At 37.3% G+C, this 21155-nt stretch overlaps 1 protein-coding gene across 1 annotated transcript in view; it reads left to right on the forward strand.

Annotated features, from left to right (window-relative positions):
- Positions 1-21155, forward strand: part of LAMA2 (laminin subunit alpha 2) — a 362543-nt gene that overhangs the window by 245615 nt on the left and 95773 nt on the right. The window contains exons 24-32 of the mRNA XM_069851862.1: positions 1313-1456; positions 4355-4534; positions 5311-5499; positions 5592-5830; positions 9576-9693; positions 14027-14158; positions 15337-15461; positions 19397-19483; positions 20398-20591. Of these exons, the coding sequence (XP_069707963.1) occupies positions 1313-1456; positions 4355-4534; positions 5311-5499; positions 5592-5830; positions 9576-9693; positions 14027-14158; positions 15337-15461; positions 19397-19483; positions 20398-20591 (1408 nt within the window). The remainder of the gene's footprint in view (positions 1-1312; positions 1457-4354; positions 4535-5310; positions 5500-5591; positions 5831-9575; positions 9694-14026; positions 14159-15336; positions 15462-19396; positions 19484-20397; positions 20592-21155) is intronic.

A 21155-nucleotide genomic window follows, 5' to 3' on the forward strand; every position in this document is an offset into this window, starting at 1 on the left:
TATGTCAATGTCTTTCTTGTAACTCTGGTAAGCACTAAGTAGAAAGAATGGGGATTTATGGTATTTTTAAATAGAAATGTTTCTTTGTGGTTTCTTTTAAGACCGACATTTACTATATGTTTCTGTGAGTGCAAATTAATATATTTATATACTAATGCTAATGAGTAATGGTAAGAAACTGCAAATTGTGACAGAAAATACTGAATTAAGTCAGCAGATTTTTTTTTTTTCAGAATTTAAAGCTAAGGTTGAATTTAAATCTAGGGTTGGTTAACCTTTTGTGTAGCTTTATTGAAAAAGTTATATACTGAGGAAGCTGAAGAAGATAAAATGGTAATCGTTTCATTCTAAACTTGCTGTTACAGCTGCAGAAATGAGCTTTCAAAGGCTCAGGAGCCCCTTTGTCAGCCCTGACAAAAAGCAGCAAAGTCTAAGCTAAATACAGTGTAGGCACATTTCCTGATATAGTTACATGTGGAAATGAGGGTTAAAAATGGTAAATCCTCAGGATCATGTTGGTTTCCTGTTTAAGCTTTGGAAAGTGGATTTTGTTATTTAGATTGGTTTCTTCACATTACTCACAAGAGTGAAAAAGGTGGGGAGAAAAAGCCAACCAGTGCTTTCATAGTGGAGATTTTTTAAAAATACCTTTATCTCAGTAAAAAATGGATTTAAAAGACTATGCATAAATTACTGTGTATCTAGCCGTATCTGTTATAGTGTTTTATTTGGATTAATTGAAAAAATGAAAATAAAAGCATTGACATTCCAACAGTGAAACGTTTCAGCCTTGTTAATACTGTTCAATGGTGTGGAAAACAGTCACAAAGAGGTGAAAGCTTTTCTCTGTAATAGTTCCATTAAAATATATTTCTCAACAAGAACATTTAGTACTGCACCTTAAACATTCTAACTTGTCAAAGCTAATTCCTATTAAATAAAAGGCTTGATTAATCCTGGTAATTTCAGAAGGACATAGTTTTACTTATCTTATTAATCATTTATTAAGCATGTCATGCCTAAAGTCCCATTTGATTTTTCTGTATTTACAACTGCCAGTGTGAAGCCAGCATCCGTTTCTCAGAGCTACTCAGTGGATACAAATGCGAATGCATCAATTACATTTGTTGTATATGTTTGCATACACTCATGATAAGAAGCTGGAAAGTTCCTTGAGTATTTCCCTACACGTTATCATTATTATTATTTATTTCTACCCCTGTTATTATCATTACTGTGTGATTTTCTTATGTCTGCCTCAAAATAAAGCTTGCTTTTTTTGAAAAAACCAAAACTGTTCCCTCTATTCCAGGTTAATGTGGAAGGTGTCCACTGTGACAGGTGCAAGTCTGGTACATTTGGTCTCTCTGCCAGAAACCCACTTGGCTGCAGCAGTTGCTATTGCTTTGGCCTGACTACGCAGTGCAGTGAGGCAAAGGGGCTGATTCGCATGTGGGTGAGTAGGAAACTGCTGAGCCATGTAATGCGATAATGTTGTTTCCTGCTGGCATCTTTTAGCTAGGCACTGAGAGGTAGCTAGAAAATGGCCAAGCATTTAAGCAATCATTTCCCTCCTTACACTATGAGAAGTGGAGAGCTGTATGTTCCATTAAACAATCAGGGTCGAGACATTAGAAGTAAATAAGTAGGTAAGAAAACCAGTTATAGGAAAACTAATGTCAAGCCAAAGTAAAGCTATTAAAGCCCTCAGAAGGCCAAGCTAGTTGTGTGGGGAAATTATGCAGTCCAGTGCATTGTAACATAATCTCTGGTATATGATACACAGTTTACCCAGGTGTATTCAAGGGTCACGGATGCTTGTTGTCCAGCATGGATTTCCCATCATTCAGTTAATCTGTTTATTTTCATTGGTTTTGGTTTTAATTTTTCTTTTAAAAAAGCATTGTTAAAGCTCTTTTTAAATCCAAGAATGGAAGTATATAATCGGTCAGAGCAAATAATAGAGCTCTGCCTTTTTGTGGAAGAAATCCTTGAGACCTATGCTGGACTGACAAATAAGGCAGACTGGATGTCTCCATTTATCTCCAGCAAGCACAAACACACATTGAGACCACTGTTGTCTGTTGCTGCTATGCCAGCTCCTCAGTTATGCTCTGGAGGAGCTATTTCTAATAGAAAATTACTAGTTCAGTCCTTGTGTATGATCGGTCATGTCTCTGCTAGAAAGCATTTTGACCATAGTGGGAATGTCTGCCTAACACAAATCAAACAAAGCCCCTGATTTGTCATGCACAAGCATCAATTGGATAAGAATACTTCAGACTGAAGTCAAGGTGTGACCCCTTACAAAAGGGTTCGTATCTCTTGGTTACAGTAATACGAATAGTACCCATTGTCCCCTTCACCGTTCAAACTAATAGGACCTTTTTCCCTTCCCAGTGAATTAAGTGATGTATCATGATCTGACCCAGTTTTTTCCTCATTATTTCAGTTTTGCCCATCATATGCTGGTAGGCTGGAGATGAAAGGCTGTAAAAGGCTGACAAGTTATAAAATTTAATCAAGTTCCGTGACAGCAACAGTTCTAGAAAATTGTGCTTTGACCTTTGTGGCAGCACAAAGCAGAAACATAGTTTAAAACTCATGATTATTTTGTATCTCTTGGTTAATTTCCTTTCCTATTTATGGTCCCATCTAAAAAAAAAATGCGTGTCCATGCCTCATCTAGTTTTTGGTACTCTTATCTATTTCAGAATTGGTTCAGAGTTGTAAACTGAGTGAAACTGGGTTCTGCCAGCTGATAGTGAATGTTTCAGATATTCTCAGGTGCTTCAAATGGCATTAGACATGTTTAAACAAGCAAATACTGTCTTATATGACAATAAGGCAAAGCTGATCTGAAATTCAAATATATTGAGCACTTTCTTGATGTCTAAAGTAGTAAACAGTAAAATATGGTTATTATAAGAACTTGGGAAATCTCACTTAGTGCTGCCAATGTTGGGAATCTTTCTGTGTCTGGTCAGTCCATAGATGCTGCTGTACATGGAAATATCAAGATGTAGTTGATTCCTTAATAACTTATCCCTATCTTGTGAACACCATGTTGATGGGATGAGTGTTAGAGATATACCTTTGCATCCATTTTCTTTGTATTCCTAACACTTTGTGAGAAAGCAATTTTGATACCAGCCCTTTGCATTTGTTCAGACGCTTTCCGTGAGACTTTCTTCTGTACAGAATTAATAAGAATGTTATTACAGTTTTTGATCAAAATAGTGATTTCTGTATAGTGTTATTAAGACTCTTCCAGCAAGTCTAAGGAAATTACAAGCATCTAAGTGACACCGTTATATTTTTCACTGAATCTGAATATAGAGTCTCCCTCTGTACTCGGCACTGGTGAGACCGTTGCTGGAATACTGTGTTCAGTTCTGGGCCCCTCACCACAAGAAGGATGTTGAGGCTCTGGAGCGAGTCCAGAGAAGAGCAACGAAGCTGGTGAAGGGGCTGGAGAACAGGCCTTATAAGGAACGGCTGGGAGAGCTGGGGTTGTTTAGCCTTGAGGCTAGGAGGCTGAGGGGAGACCTCATTGCTCTCTATAACTACCTGAAAGGACGTTGTAGAGAGGAGGGTGCTGGCCTCTTCTCCCAAGTGACAGGGGACAGGACAAGAGGGAATGGCCTCAAGCTCTGCCAGGGGAGGTTTAGGCTGGACATTAGGAAAAAATTCTTCACAGAAAGGGTCATTGGACACTGGAACAGGCTGCCCAGGGAGGTGGTTGAGTCACCTTCCCTCGAGGTGTTTAAGGCACAGGTGGACGAGGTGCTGAGGGGCATGGTTTAGAGATTGGTGGGAATGATTGGACTTGATGATCCGGTGGGTCTCTTCCAACCTGGTTATTCTATGATTCTATGAAACCCTGTGCCCTCACTCTCTATATGTTGCCTGGAGAATACTTATCTTGACTATTGTGTGAAAGTATCAAGGGATCAGGCACTGTGTTCCACAGCCCCAGTGACATGTAAGCATTGTTGAGAAGCATGCTTCTTAGTAAGATATGTTTCTCACAATCCAAACAGAGGAGGCCAAAGACTGAAACAGCGCTATGAAAATCACTTCAGTACAATTCTTAAGATCACTTGCTGCTGAATTTTTTTTAACTAGTGCTAGTATGCCCTTTGTTAACATGAGGACAAGGTGCAAAAGGCTTGTGGGGAAGTCATTTTCCCTGTTTGTACCTGAAGGCATAGGAAGACTGACAGTTTGCTCATGATGTGAAATGAGATTACCTAGAAATATTTTTTTATAAGAGTTAGAATTTTATAAATTATCACTGCATGGGGAAAACAGACTTGATTTTCTTAATTTTTTTTTTTTTTAATACGTATAGGTGACCTTGAAGCCAGAACAAATGATTCTACCACTGGTGGATGAAAACCTTCAGCGCAGCACTGTGTCAGGGGTTACATTCCAGCCTCCTGAAATAGTAGCAAATATAGAACAGGTGATGCAGGATCTGCGGTCAGAACCTGTTTACTGGAGACTTCCAGAGCAGTTTGAGGGACAAAAGGTAAACATAAAATTTCACTGCATACTGACATGGAACTATCATATTTTTAAATATCGTTTGTGTTTTACAGTGCCTTTTTTTCCCGTCCAATAAGTGTGTCCTCACACAGTAGAAGGTACTTCAAAAGAAAATACGTGCTATTCCATCACTGAAAACTATTTGCTCCATTAGCCTGGAAATTCATAAGTCTGTAATGTAAACACTATTTTAAAATATATATTTACAGATAGTAACATGTAAGATTTTTCCATAAGATTGATTGTTTCATGAGGAAAAATTATATAAAACATTAAGCTGCATTAATTTAATATATATCTATGGTAACTTTTTGTTTCTCTTAATTTTACAAAAACATACCTGATCTTTTTAAGTTACATAGGAGAAAACGAATGAAGTGACACTTCTTTTGGATATTATTGTGCACTTCTGTGACAATTTATTTTGTGCCTTTGATATTTCTTGGTTTGGCTTGGGAAAGTTTAAATGTTTCTTTTTCTAAATATGAAATTTGGGGACTACCAAGGCACACATAAAGAAATAGATAGCATTTTGGTTTTAGTCTAGTACAATAACAAATTGCTGATGTTTTTTTTTTTTACCACTGCCCTTGTCTCCAGACAGTTCCACAGCATGTATTGCTATTTTCTACCACACACGCATTCATCAGACTGCACACAGGTGCAGAGTGTATCTAGCTCCTACATATGGCCAGGAATTTATCTTTAGCTAACTGAAAATAAGATTTCTTTTTTGTACTTTGTGTTTTACTTTGTTAGCTGACCACTTATGGAGGGAAACTGAAATATGCTATCTACTTTGAAGCACGAGAAGAGACAGGTTTTACTACATATTACCCACAAGTCATCATAAGAGGTGGGCCTCCCACTCATACAAGGATTATTGTTCGGCACATGGCTGCCCCTCTGATTGGGCAGCTGACCAGGCATGAGATAGAGATGACAGAGGTAACTTTTCCATCTCTTTTTTTCGCCAGAAGTTAAGCACCTGGTTCTTTTTCATACTGTTAATAATCTGGTTTTATATTACTGTCTTTTAGCATGAATGGGAATATTATGCTGATGACCAAAGAGCTAGAAACAGTGTGCCCTGGGAATATTATCTTGATAACCCAGGTGTCAACAGGACGGCGTCCCAGGCAGATTTGACATGGAAGCGTTATGGAGATGACTCAAGACCAAGCAGAGCTGTGTCCCGGGAAGACTTCCTGAATGTGTTGTATGATGTTCATTACATTCTTATTAAGGCTACTCATGGCAACATTATGAGGCAGAGCAGGTAACTATTTCATGCAGTGTTCTGAAATAGTGGTGTAGTCACAGATAATCCAATAGAGCTTCCCAGTATTTTTATTGACAACATAAGCTACAAGCTATTGCTGAGAAGAACAGTTAGCATTCAGCAAAGCAGAAGAGGCAGGAGAGGGATATTTTATTACAGTAAAACAATTAAATCACAATAGACAAACGAAATACTTGTTTTCAGGATCCTAGAACAGAAAAAATATGTAAGCACATTCATCCTGAAACAACCATGCACCCTGGTAAATAACTATATTTCTTTAGAAATTAGAAATTGCCTTAAGATCCATAAAGTGTTGTTACAAAGGGAAAGAAAGGAATCAGTTCTCTGTTGCCATGATGGATAAATCAAAAAAGAAATGAGCTTAAACTTCAGCAGGCAAGATTCATAACAGTCATGAGAGAAAAATTATTGGGGATAAAGAAGTTCTGGAATACATTATGTAAAATATTGGTAAAAGTTTTTGATGGTGCATTCACTGTATACTTTGCAAGCAAAATTTTTTAGCAAGTACACAGGAATAACTGGATGTAAAGTCCAAAGGTCTCCAGAGGTCCTTTCTACAACTCTGTCATGAAAGTGATAGGCCAAAAACATGCCTACATTTCTGGGTCATAGATAGGTCTATAAGAACATGACCTTTGGCTTTTATGAGGATGAATAATAGGGGCAGATACAATGCAGCATTGTAGCCTTCTGTGACAGAAAACAGTCATTGCTGCTGATGTTGTCTCTATTTAAAGTATATAATTTACAGAATGTAGTCATCCAGCTTGCCCTATCTGGATGCTAGATATTAACAACAGATGCCATGAATGTTTTACATTGGTTTCATTTATTTTTGGCAGAGTCAGTTTAGGATATTGTATTACAAGCAAAGGGAATTCCTGTGGAAAGAGATAGGAAAGTAACTCCCATGCAACATGGAAAATGTGAGAGGCATGTCCATGTTTTGTGTTTATTTCTTTCTTCCCTTCCCTTTATGCAGTACAGATCCTAGCTAAGCTGTGGAAGCAAAAAAACCGAATACTATCTTAGCTCCAGCAGCATGAGTTATGAAAATGAACCTCTGTTTTCACGATTTTGTTCGAATATGCATATGACCATTGTGACAGAACTAGACCCACGTTGTAATTCACCAATATTTCATCAAGGCTACTTAATAATGTGGCATATAACAGAACAAAGGAGGACTTTTCAGTTTCAGGGCAGGCTTGCAAGTTGGCACTTAAATAACCAAAATGTATTTTTAGAGTATTGGATTTCAGAATATGGCATTATATATGACAGCAGGACATAGAGTTCATCTGTTCTTTCTGGTAATTCTCCATCTGAAGTGATAACTTTGCATGTCAGACCATATTTGATTTTGGAAGTGGTTATGTTACAATAGATTTTTATGACCTGCCTTGTTATATAGGTAACATTGATCACATGGCATTTGAGGCTTTAAGTAGAAAATAAACAGCAGGAATATTTTTTTAAAGTTAGTGCCTTGAATGACTTCAGAGGAAGTTTTGCATAAGGCCACAAAATAAATCCCCCAAAATGTTTTTAAAGGTTAGTGGAATATTAGCTTGCATAAGAATTGAAGGTTCTTATTAAAAATAGTCCAAGACACTCTAAAAGACAATATTTATGCTCAACTTCAAATACACGTTTGAATTAAGTGACTTATAATAAAGCACTTGTTTAAATAGAGTGTGCCGTGCTTTCTAAATAATGGCCCAGTTCTAAAATAGTAAAGCTTCTCTTTCTAGTTGACTGTACATAGTAGAAAAGTATAAAGCAAAAGAAGCTGTGGATGGAAGGAGAACATTATATATGAAGTCTTTTTTAAAAAATTAATGTTTTCAGTAGTGTCTTAATTTCAATTGTAGAGTTTAAAAGGTGCAGGTAAGTGATAAACTACAGGATAGACATTTTAAAATTAAGTCAAAGCAGCAGCAGCATTTGGAAGCATAAAAATACCCCAGTTCTAGCAGTAGTGCTGTATTTTCTGTATAGTTTAGCAGCAATGCTAATGTTGTTTCTGCTTCAAAGCTACAGCATTACTAGTGATTCAGATATTTCTGCTCAGAATCCAACGCCAAACATTTTTCTCTTACATTGTTCATTTTGTTGCCCTCATTTCCACATTCGCTGCTCCAAATTGAAACATATCTTTTATTAGATTTTTGTTTTGCTTTTCAGGCAACTGGGCTGTGATAATAAATTAGTTTGAATTGGAAGTATGCTTTCAATTTGACTCTGAATTATTTCTATATCCCTGACACTGATCAGGTAGCAGTTGTTTGACTGCTGCCTATTAGACATGTTCCAAGAATCAACCAAGCCTGACCTTCCTTAAGCAACATTTTCACACAAACAACAGGTAGCATTTTGATCCCAGTGTGTATTATTATGTAAATAAAGCCTTCTGAGAGTAAATCAGATTTTTGCTGCACACAGACCATTGCCTTAACCTTGAAGATGATAGGGAGGCCAGATTTCATCTTGTTTTTCTATTAAATGTATAGAGATTTCAGTGCAAGCTTACATTGACATGTCAGATCTGAATGGTTTTACCCTCTTTAATTTTCAGTCTTCTGGCTTGACCTTACTTTGTTTGCTTGGGTTTTTTTATTCAGCTTTCCTTCTCCACTGAGCCCCTTTCTTCTGGTATTAACAAAGGAGAAAGGGGGTTAAGTTTACTAGATGATTTGGCTATTTTGCATTGATACAAAGTATCAAAAGGTATGGGTTTGGTCACCTAAGCTCTGTCAAAAAAACTCTTGTGTAGTTGAGCAGTGGGTATTTGCTTTCCTACAGTCATCCTGACACTTCTCCTTATATGCCAATGTGCAGAAGAGAGGTAGTTAGTAATCGTGGCTTGGGAGTAGATAAACAGACTGTGAGCATGAGGAGGTGTTGAGCAGTTCTGTGAGATCCTCTGCATTAGCCTTTTACACAGACAATAAATAGACTCCAGCAGCATTATCAACATTTATTCAACTAGTTAGTCACATGTGTTCCAACATTTTCTTTTATGTTGGTAATTTATTTGAAGCTGTAGAATTTAAACAGTTCTACTGTTTTCTTGTTTCTCTAAGGCAGTAAGGGGTACCAGATCGCAGCATTGTTCAAAAAAAACTAACAAGCCCCCAAGAAAAGAAGTAAGCTGAAAGAACAGCACTGCAATACATTAAGACAAAATATATTTCATTAGAGACTATGCTTCTTGTCTTTGTCTGTGAGCTACTCAACCCTATTTGGCAGGTCAGCATGCATGCCTGAAAGACAGAGAATATTTAAGAGGCAAGGATATTATCATTAATACAGTCAAACAAATGTTTGGGAAGTTGAAATGTCAGAAGCTCTGCCACAAAATGTGTTCCTTTCTGATACTAGTAGATGCTTCTGTAGTAGGATTTCTTGTTTGGTTTTATGTCTAAATGATCCTAGAAAAAAAAAAAAAAGAATATCTGGCTACGGATGAAAATTTGCTAAAAAGGCAAATGTCCATTGTCTTTGAAGTCTGCTCTAGAGCTTGTTAGATTGCTTTAGTTGCTGAGGATGGATTTTATGGTAGCTTTGTTGTTTCCTTAGGAGAGGCAAAAGTAGTACTGTTTGTATCCTGTACATCAAGAAGCATACAAACAGCCAAATAAAACTGGATATGAACTGAGTTTGAGTTAATGCTTGACTAATCTCATTGGAGATGTTTGCTCCTTTTTTACAGGATTTCTGAGATCTCAATGGAAGTTGCTGAAGTTGGCACTGTGTCTGGGCTGACTCCTCAGGCTTACTTGATTGAGAAATGTGACTGCCCATTGGGTTATTCTGGTTTGTCTTGTGAGGTATAGTACTAACCTGACGTCCAGAGAAGTCTTTACACTTTCTTTGGTCCATTCATTACTAAGGTGTGATAAGTAGAGTGTGAGTTCATTTAACTGACAACAATTCTCTTTTAATTACCTACATTCTTTCTTTCTCAGATATCTCTCACAAGGAATTTAAGGACATTTTTTTTTACATTAGGAAAATATGCCGCTGAAACCATGACGATGACTCAAATACTTTTAGAATACAGAAACATGAGCTTTAATGTGTTGGTATTTCTGAGGCTGAATTTTGGGACTGATGCTGACTGTTCAAGCCTTTTTGGACAGACAAGGGTGTAATACTGCTATAACTGTGTACAACAGTTCGTACTATGTTATTCTATTATGGTGAAGCAATAATACACAATATGGTTAAGTCATCTTCCAAAATGATTAAGTGTATGCATCATTTTATCATGACCATGATACACAGACTCTGTGGAGAAAAACACAGGAAATCTTTATGTTGAATTTAAAAAACCTCATTTGATTCTATATATTATTGATAGTTGTAAGTAAACTACAAATAAACATTTGTAATAGTGAATAATTAAAGTTAGTGCACTACTCATTCCTGAAAAGTTAAAGATGTCAGTTGAATGATGTTCACCAAATAAAGTATAAAACCAAATTTGAAACCAAAAGAAAGTTAAAAGAATGTTACTAAAATTGTAACACCAAGCACTCTATACAGAGCCATGCAGAATTTTAAAATTCTGTTCTGTAAATGCTTTCTAGATTTTTAAGTCTGCTTTGTTATACATTTACATTCCTTTATAAAGCTTTATTGGCTTTATAGTTGATTGAAATATTCTGGTCTCAAAAAAAGCTAAGCAAGATTTCAATTTTTATTTCTTAAATATTTGTATTATCATGAATAACTTGAGTAACAACAACTTTTTAAAAGAGAAGTCATTTATAAAGTAAAACTTGAAGTAGTGCATTCTGAACAGTTGGTCAAAAAGGCAATTCGTAGTTGAGAACCTCACATTGCGCTTTCCTCTTGAAACTGTTCCAATAGCAAGCCTTTGTGGATCAACACCGATAGGATGAAAGCTGTTCATTTTGCGTTCATTTTGCTGTCATTTTGCATGCTTGACCACTCAAAATATCGCTAATAAAAGCATTAAAAATGTAGATTAGAGCCATTCTGTAGCATGTCTTCATGAAAGAAGCTTCATGGAAGACATATTCAAAGCCTTAGGAAATGTCTACTGCCTATGTTCAAACAATCAGTTTTCTGAATACTTACATTTTATCCAAGTAGATCTATGAAAATACATTGAAAAGGGCCACTGAGTTCTGGCAAATATCTTTCTATTTTACTCCCCTACAATTATTCTTCTTCCAGTGCTGATAAAGGACTCCCATAAGATGGTCTTGCTCAATCCGTACACAAAAGCTTGTGTCCCATCAAATTTCAGTACCCCTTGTATAAGCAATGGAGCTGCTTGTAAAAAGGAGCAGAAATTCTGGAACATGGTATTCCACTTTATTCTTAAAAGAGATCAAATCACTGAAATAAAATAAAATATATGGATCTGATAGTAATGGAAATTTTTTTCTGAACAGTTGAAGTTTGGTAAATTTCTGACTCATTGAACAATGGGAGAAAAGTGTTGGTCAATTAAATGAGATTGATGCTCCTTATACTTGCACTATATTTATTTTTTGCTTATCTAAATATTTTCATGCTGAAGATTGTGTTTTAAACATGCCCAAGTTTTATAGAAAATCAGCTGGCTTGTATGCTTTTATAAAATATATCTTTTAATAGGTACCAGAGAAAGTGTTTAACATGAAATACTTTGCAGAATATTAAATATTATCTACTGTATGTGCTCTTGATGCTGAGACTGGCAGTCTTGCTGCTTGCAAACCAGTGTGGTTTTATTATTAAGCAGGACTAGCAATTCCAAATGCCTTTGCTGCTAGGTGGAGGTAGCAGGGAAAATTCCTATGACATCGTAAATGGGATCTTGTAAAGGGTTCCCAAAGGCTGGTGGTGGGAGAAAATTTGGAGTAAGTAAATGGAGGGAAAGATGCCCTGTTATCTGTGAGAACTCTGCTCCTTTCAGGTATTAGACAGGGTTGTGTTATGCAGCAAATGAGGCAATAGGAAAATTGAGTTCATAGGGAATGTGTGCAAAGAAGTGAATGAAGTGATTTTCTTTGCACTCTGTTTCAGTAAAAGCATGCACCTGAATGTGTGTAAATACTCACACCACAAATTAACGGGCTCCAGCATTTGCTCAGAAGTACACATTTTTGTAAAATTACTGTAACAAATTGCATTTTTGGAGGAAAATATATGATGATGCAACTAGAATGTTATTTTTAATTCACAGCCACCAGGGGCTAGAATGAATGTCTCCATTTCCACCTTCATACTTTGTGCTTAATTGTACAGTCTTCACATGCTCATAACTTAGTTTATTTTTAGTGTGCTCATTGAAGGTTGTGGTGTGTTCTGCGAAGGTTTATTTTAATTTCAGCAGGAGAAAAAAGCATCTGGTACTTAAGCATTTTTTAAGCAAATGCTAACCAGATATATGTACCTATTTAATGATTTATCCTGTAACTGCATTGTGAGGAGTGCACAGCAGTTTTTACTAGAAGTGACATTTGTATTCTTTTTTTTTTTTTTTTTTTTAAATACAATAGCAGGCTGAAAAAGCAGTGGTAAGAGTTTCCCTAATGGTTACTTTTGAAAACCTTCGAAACTAGTAATGAAAAATGCAATCTGCTTCATCTTTTGTCTGTATTCTCTTTCATCTCAGAAATGCTTAGATCAAAATAGATAAGACAACTGTCAATAACATAGAAAAAAACACTAGAGATTAGGTTTGTTTGAGGATATACCATATATTTATACCCCAATCCTAAAGTTACTCAGAACTTCTAAAACTATGCTTTATACCATTTTGTGTTTGGACAGCAGCTCTTCTGGGGAAGAGAGCTGGGGGTGGAGGGTTGGGGTGGAAAAAAAGGGAAATTGTAGTAAGAAAAAAAATTACTTTCATTTGAGATTATTTATCTAAATCAGAATTCTTTGCAAACCATGAAAAAGCAGATAGACTATTTCTGTGCTTCAGGGATCTTAATGTAGTCTAAGTCAAAACAAAAGAGGGAAAGCAGGAGTGAGTTAGATTACTTTCTTTGTGATTCTAATAATTATGTTTATACTTTTTTTTCCTGGAGGTTTGGCAATGATTATAAAACTGTCAGAGTGGAATTGTATGAATAGAATGTAGCACATCAGCTAGTGTTTGACTGAAGAATCCTGCTTTTGATCATGAAAAGTTATTTACTCTAGATTCTCTCTCTCCATTTTATTGCTGTATGAAAAAATGCGCTATTCACTTTCTTTCCAAAAAGCAGAAATTTTGGTCAACAGTAGGAAATGATCTCATCATACAGCCTTCATACGCTCCTACCACCACTAGGTGATGGGATTTACACATGGGGCAAGTGACTTGTCTGTATGCACTTACCCCTAATCGTCTGAACTATCAAAATGATCCTGTTTGCATGTTTATGCTGCCATAGCCATGTGCTTTCTGGGAGCTATGTAAACACTTTCATACATTTGCATAATAAGTCTGAAATAATGATCAAATGCTTGATTTTGCATGTGTCAACTTTGCTAGTAATTTTTGGGTTACTTTTAGAATCTTATTGCCAAGCTAGGGTAGATGAGGCTTAGGGATAGATAAATCTGATTTGGGGCTAGTAGTCCCAGGACATGTAAAACCTTTAATATTTTGAATTCTTAACTTTTATGGTCTTTTAAATTATATCGCTATAAATAATGCAGCCACACAGCCCAGGTTTTTTTTATTATTTTCATTCGGCTTTTGCTTGTTATCCATTAGACGATATGTAGGCAGGTATTAGCTTGTCAAACCTGAAAATCTCACCAAGAGCAGAGGAAACAGAATCATCATGATTGCTCTCCACAGCCCATGCAAAAAAATTATTTTGAAAACAAACTTTATTTTTAAGAAATGAGAGGAATGATGCTTGGTGCACAGTGACAACAGTGAGGTGATCTGTGTGTCTCTCAGGCTGTACTAGGAAAACCCTTGTGCCAGTGGAGTGCTCCAGGGATTTTTTAGCAATGTTTCCAGTTAGGGCTGGCTTTTGTTTTCTGTAAAGTACTGTACATTGTTTGCAACACAGCTGGAAGCTTGTCAGGTTCTTTTCACAACTTGTAAAAACTGATGATTTGAAAGATGAGCTTGCGATGCTTCCCATACCTAGTCCACTGTGTAATGATGTATTTTCTTCTGCATCTTTTGTATTGCAGTCATGCTCTCCAGGATTTTATAGGCTTCCTTCACCTGCTGGAAGGACACCTGCTCAGTCCTTAGGTGCCTGTGTTGTATGTCAGTGTCATGGACACAGTGCTATGTGTGACCCTGAAACATCAATTTGTCAGGTATTGTATTTGTGAACTTATTAACACTAGGATAATCTTAATGTAAAATCATAGAATCATTAAGGTAGGAAAAGACCTCTAAGCTCATCAAGTCCAATCGTCAGCCCAAAACCTCCATGCCTGCTAAAATCATGTCCCAAAGTGCCACATCCACACATTTTTTTTGGCACCTCCAGGGACAGAAAGTCCACCACTTCACTGGGCAGCCTCTTTCAGTGCTTCACCACCCTTTCAGTAAAGAAATTTTTCCTAATATACAATCTAAACCTACCTTGGCACAATTTGAGGCCATTTCCTATAGTCCAGTCACTAGTCACCTGGGAGAAGAGACGAACGCCTACTGCACTACAGCCTCCTTTCACGTAGCTGTAGAGAGCAATGAGGTCTCCCTTCAGCCTCCTCTTCACCAGATTGAACAGCCCCAGTTCCCTCAGCTTCACCTCAAAAAATTTATTCTCCAGACCCTTCACCAGCTTTTTTTGCCCTTCTTTACACATGCTCCAGGAACTCAATGACTTTCTGGTAGTGAGGAACCCAAAACTGAACACAGTATTTGAGTTGTGGCCTCAGTGTAAAATTCAGAAGTTGTGTAACTGGTCTAAAAAAAATAGAGGACAGTATTTTTATCCAGTTTTGCTTAAATAGCTTGAGTGACAAAGTTAAAGGGGGGTCAACTAAGCAAACCATCTACCTTTAAAGTTTTCCATTATGGTTCTCTAGAGTTCCTATTATGCAGTCCTTTATTGCTGCTGAATTATTATTTGTGTAAAAAGAAAACCTAAATATCTGCAAACTAAAGAGGCAATGTACAAGATGTAAACACAACACTGCTCTTATAGATAATAATATGTGTGACCTGATAAAGTGAGATTGAATTTTAATAGATTATTTCTTCTGCTTCAACAGCTGGAGCAAAAGAGGAAAGGAAAGATGAACGGGATGAGAAATTCCGTAGGGTACATCTGGCTATCTGTAGGCCTCTGTTCGTCTTGTAAACCCATATATAACTCAGCAGGCATTTGATAGCTGCTTAAACAATCAATCCCACTGCAAATCATAGCAGGGAGAGAGAAGTTACGAATCAAAATAAGTTTGAATCTCTGAGGCTGGAAGCAAAGCATTGTCTGCTTTCTTGTAATTATCAAATACAGCTTTCATTCTGTCTCCTTCCTCTGCAGAATTGTCAGCATAATACTGCTGGTCACCACTGTGAGAGATGTGCACTAGGATTTTATGGCATTGTCCAAGGCTCTCCCGATGACTGTCAGCCTTGTGCTTGTCCCCTGTCCATTTCTAGTAACAAGTAAGTAAGCAAGCTGATAATGAAGAATTGCCTTGTCATCAAGCCAGAACTTTGTTTTGGGCTCAGTGTCCCCTTTTTCAGATGCCTACAGGAGAATGTAAGCCATACAAAAAACTTTCTTATCTACTTTTGCTAATTGAGCTTTAAGTCAGAAATGACTCCCTTGCTAATTTGTGATGAATAAATGAATAAGTGCTAGAAAATGCAATACTCATCACATAACTGATGTGTATTATAAAAATATTCTTGCAAATGAAGCTAGAACGGAACTCAAGTACAATACAGTCACAAAGGAGCTGTAAAAAGTCTTATGCTCATATATTATGTTGGTATAAATGTGTTACAGTGCCTTTCTTGCTCCACTGTGGAATTTATTGATTTCTTACTTAATGTTACATGAGTTTTAGGCAATTTGTGAGGGATAGAATAATTTAAAAGCAATATAGTTATTGCAGCATAAATTTTATTAGTTACTTTATGCTAATGAGCCTTACAGCAACGTCTCCGCATATGTTCCCAACAGATGATACTTTAGCACTTCAGATTTGTTTGCTGTTTTGCTGAGAAGCCCTTAATGATATCACAGAATCACAGAATGACCTGAGATAGAAGGGACCCATAAGGATCATCGAGTCCAACTCCTATTCCTGTACAGGACAACTCCAAAATTTACACCATGTGTCTGAGGGCATTGTCCAAATGTGTCTTGAACATCGTTAGGTCACCAGAGAGAAGAGATCAGTGCCTGCTTGTCCTCCTTCCCTTATGAGGGAGCAGTAAACTACTATGAGGTTCTCCGCTAAGTCTCCTCCAGGCTGAACAGACCAAATGACTTCAGCCATTCCTCATACAACTTCATTTCTAGCCACTTCACCAACTTTGTGTCCCTGTTCTGGACGCTCTCCAGTAGCTTGATATTGTTTTTATACTGTGGCGCCCAAAACTGCACAAAATACTTGAGGTGGAGCTGCACCAATACAGAGTAGAGCGGGACAATCACCTCCCTTGACTGGCTAGCCGTGCTGTGCTTGATGCACCCCAGGACACAGTTGGCCCTCTTGGCTATCAGGACACACTGTTGGCTCATGTTCAGCTTGTCATCAGCCAGAACCCCCAGAACCCTTTCCACAGGGCTGCTTTCCAGCCTCTCACTCCATAGTCTGTGTGTATATCCAGGGCTGCCATGTCCTGGGTGCAACACCCAACACTGGCCCTTGTTAAACTTCATATGATTGGCAATTGCTGAGCTCTCCAGTTTGTCTAGATCCCTCTGCAGGGTCTTTTTGCCCTTAAAAGTGTCATCAGCTTCCCTCAGGTTTGTGTCATTAGCAAACTTGGTTAGTAAACCTTCAAGTCCTGCATCCAGGTCATTTATGAAGGTATTAAAGAGTACTGGTCCTAAGATGGATCCCTGTGGAATCCTGCAAGTGACAGGTTGCCAGCCCAATGTAACCCCATTCGCTATGACCCTTTGAGCCTGATCCGTCAGCCAATTGTTCACCCACTGCATTATGTGTTTATGTAGCTCTATGCTGGACATTTTGTTTAGGAGGATACTGTGAGAGACATTATCAAAGGCCTTCCTGATATTTGGAATCATACGACAGTAATGTTTTGAAAAGGCTTGTGATCATCCTCCTGAAAGGTTGGAAGTGTTCTTAAAACCCATTTTTCTGTGCTTTGTCTGACCTTTAGGATGCTTTAGTGAATATTTCAGCCAGTATATCTGAGAGGGTTTTTTTTCCTTCTTTTTCTTTCTTCTTCATTTTGTCATTTTGTCAAGTGTGAGGTTTATTTTAAAGGAGGGAATCCATTTCTGAAACCTCAGTAGATAAAAACACATCATGATCTTTCATCTACAGCAAGTGTTTTTAAGAAGACTTCCAAACCTCATAAATACCAAACTGAGAACAGCCAAAAGAATGATAAAAGAGGCTTAAAGAAGTACCCTTTATCTCAGAAAGTTATATCACTTTAACTGCAAGTTTTTCTGAGTTGTACCCTTTTTCATTAATGTTTTCCATCACAGTTGGATTATGTGTTCTGCCTACTAGTATCAAGAAAGGACATTCAGTATGCAGAGAACACGATTGACCAAACTTCTTAGCTTTGCACTTCAGCAAATACACTGGGAAAACCTTTTTCTGTTACTAACTAGCAGTAGGAAGTGTTGAAAATATCATTTGGTCCAATTTTTTTTTTTTTTCCTGGGGCTTAGAACCTTTGTTTCCCAGAAATACAGGTGTCAGAAGAGCAGATGAGCAAGATTCTTCACCTGGGTGGTTATGGCACATTGCTGCAAGAGTTTAGACATATTCTCCACACTGTGCTCCAGAGAACACTTCATCTCATCTAAAAGCTTACATAAAACACAGGAAGAAGGTTTCACTGAAATGCTTTACAGCTGAGAAATGTGTGGACTAGAGAATGTCTGAACAGTTGGCTCAAACTACACGCCTACCTTTTAGATGAATAGGCCTAGGTGGGATAGATCCATTCCATAAAGCTACAGAATTAGGTGGAAATTAGGGTATCACACCTTGCATTTGTGTGTGTTTTGTGGCTTGGTGAAAACTGTTCAAGATACTACTAAGGAAAAAATAATCTCACTACCTGCAGCTATTGCATGGTAGCTGAGTAATCATAATCTGCATGAAATGCACATCACTAATGAGCTATCTCATTAGCTTACTTTGTCATGACTGACATAATAGTTGTGAATTAGTATAGTGCAATTATTTTTATTTATGAAATTTTACAAAACCATTAAGGTTTTAAATACTATTTTTATACCCCTGTACAATCAACAGGCAGCTTTAAACATGATAAGGTAAAAAAAAAAACAAACAACCAAAAAACAGAGTGAATGAGTTGTTCCTGAGGGTATGGATCCACTTCTATTGAGTTGAAAATGTGTTGGATAATGAGTTTATGAATAATAGATCAATTTGTTTGCATTTTTTTTTATAGAGGTGCAATTTTATATACTCATTCATACTATTGATTTAATGCATTATAAGCAAGTTAGAGCAGGATGCTGACTGCACTGTATCAAGAAGGAGCTCTGGGCTCACTGCTTGCCATCTCTGTGGTTTTCTGGTTCTTCTACAAAAAGCTGAAAGGATTTTACAGTATTGCAACATTTTAATGTTCAATTGTTGTTCCTTACCTACCATTTTTGTTTGTTTAAACTGTCTGTGCAGGCACTTAATGGACTAATATTCCAGCAACATGCTACTTTGCACAGTTCCCATAGGTGTGCACTACAGTCACTATTTATTCACCTATGTCATGGCTTACTAAAAATAATCTAGTGTCTTCTATGATTAAAATATGACCCCTCCCAGATCAAGAAGAAGGTAGCTTTTAAGGTTTTTTTTCTCCATAGGCCAGTCTTTTCTCTTCAGTACATCCTTGAGATCATCTGACAGTACCTTTTTGGGAGATTCCGCATGGCTACAACTCTGGTCCCTTTCTCCCTCTTTATGCCTTATCTTCGAGTAAACTCTGTTGGGCTTATCTCCTTTTATTCAAACTAAAGTTAAATTGGACTAGAAAGTCTGAATGTTGGTTAGCTCAGTTTCTTAATCTTATATTTTGCATCATTCCCAGTACTACTTCTTCTTGATCACTGTAAATGACAGCACCATTGGTCACATAAGCCTATAGTATGGGCATTGTTGACTCCATATCCTTAGATTCAGCCTTCGATGATTCTGCCCTTCCAGCATTTGTCTAAGTTGTGCCAGTATCACAGCAAGGCATTCACAAAATTCTTAATAGGAAGAAGGGATCTCCTGTGAGTGTTTATAAGCAGATAAGAAAATGCTGCCATTTACATTGAATGGAGCTTACAATGGGCCCTTCTGCACAGCTGTCTTATAGTGAAATGATGCAATATAATGGGAAAATATTTTTATTTGCTTTTGTTTTAGTTTTAGCCCTTCTTGTGTAGCAGAAGGACCCAGTGATTACCGGTGTACTGCATGCCCACCTGGACATGAAGGCCAGTACTGCGAAAGGTAGGATGAATGGAAAAAGAAAAAAGAAGGACAGGGAAAGGCAGGCAATACATGAAAGAGAACAATTTTCTTTAATACTATAAGCATATATTTACTAATCTTTAAATACATGCCTTCGGATAGGTTATTTCCTCTTCGTATGTTGTTAAAACTCAGCCATAATAGTAATATATTTTTATGCACACTCACTGTAAATTGATAATCAGTATTATGTATATCACAGATATTGTCCTGGTCTTACTTCCTGATTTGTGGGGGTTATTTTACCCCTGGGCCTCAGAAGTTAAACTGAAAAATATGAAATTCATCTAAAATTAGGTATGATGCTTGTAGTCTCTGTTGATGTCACTCACACCCCTTCTGACTGTTATGTCCTTATGGGCACTGACTGTGAAAGGCAACTATGCATAAACATATTAATGAACAATTTGCAAATTAATAACTGAAATAGCAGCTGTTGTCCCATCCATAGCAACACTGTGGGACTAAGATGACTAAAATTAGCAAGTGTCTACTGTGAAATTTCACTTCCAATGCGTAACAAGTGGCTGGGGGCTGGGGGGTGGGGAAAGGCACCCTAGACCATACAGACCGAACATTGCTAACATAGAAACGTTTTTGTCATAGTGTAATAGAAGTTTAACTGAAAACTGTTAGATGTATGGAATTACTTTTGCATACTCCTGCTATCCAGACAGTTCCGTGTTCTGTTTAAAAGTTATTGTCAGTTTGTTGGACATTTTGTGGCATTTCTGCCTCTACAAATGCATAACAAGTCATAAAGCACCCAAGACTATTTAATGATGAATGAATGAGTGTTTGTATACATTTTGTTTACAATCTGGCCAAGTATTCATTGTAATACACTATGCATCTCAGTTGGCCAAACCTAATTTTGTATTTCCAATGTCTAGATGTTCTCCAGGCTACACAGGAAATCCACAAGCTCCAGGAGGCTCCTGCCAGGAATGTGAGTGTGATCAGTATGGTTCCCTGCCTGTTCCCTGTGACCCTGTCACTGGACAGTGCACTTGCAAGCCTGGATTCACAGGGTGGAAGTGTGTTGGCTGTGAACATCGGCATGCACGGGATGGCATGACATGCATTTGTACGTATACTAGTTTAATTTTGAAAAATTTTTGATTGTGTTTGTCATATTTCAGAAATTCAACTCTGCTTCTGCATCTGTCAGTTGTGTGGAATTCTTGAAAATAGTTGCCAAGCTTCTTAGTACTTGAGTGTTCTGGTCCATTTTTTTTCACAAGCCTTGAGATGTTGTGAAAACTCTCAATACTTACTGATATGCTCACTGAAAATTGACAACAAAACTTTGAAGGATTTTGTGTTGTGGGTGTTTTGAAGTCTATAATTTTGCTAAAGGTTATCACGGCTGTTCTGACGGTATTTGCTTTAGTGAATTTTTTAGTATTGTCCTAAATGTTTAACCAGCGATTGCAATGCTCTGTGCCATGAGTCACACAGAAAGATGTCTTGCAATGTAATATAGTTTAGGACTTAATTCCAAACTATCATATGAGCTCTATTTTAAACTATATAATGAATGCAAATAGAGTAAGCAGCTACTTTGCTGAAGTAACTGCACTTTGGATTCCATTTTGTGGCCTATATGTCAAAGAGAATTGTAATCATGACTTAAGACCACAAGCTACAA

The sequence above is a fragment of the Phaenicophaeus curvirostris genome, chromosome 2 (genome assembly GCF_032191515.1).
Source record: "Phaenicophaeus curvirostris isolate KB17595 chromosome 2, BPBGC_Pcur_1.0, whole genome shotgun sequence".
NCBI classification, from domain to species: domain Eukaryota; kingdom Metazoa; phylum Chordata; class Aves; order Cuculiformes; family Cuculidae; genus Phaenicophaeus; species Phaenicophaeus curvirostris.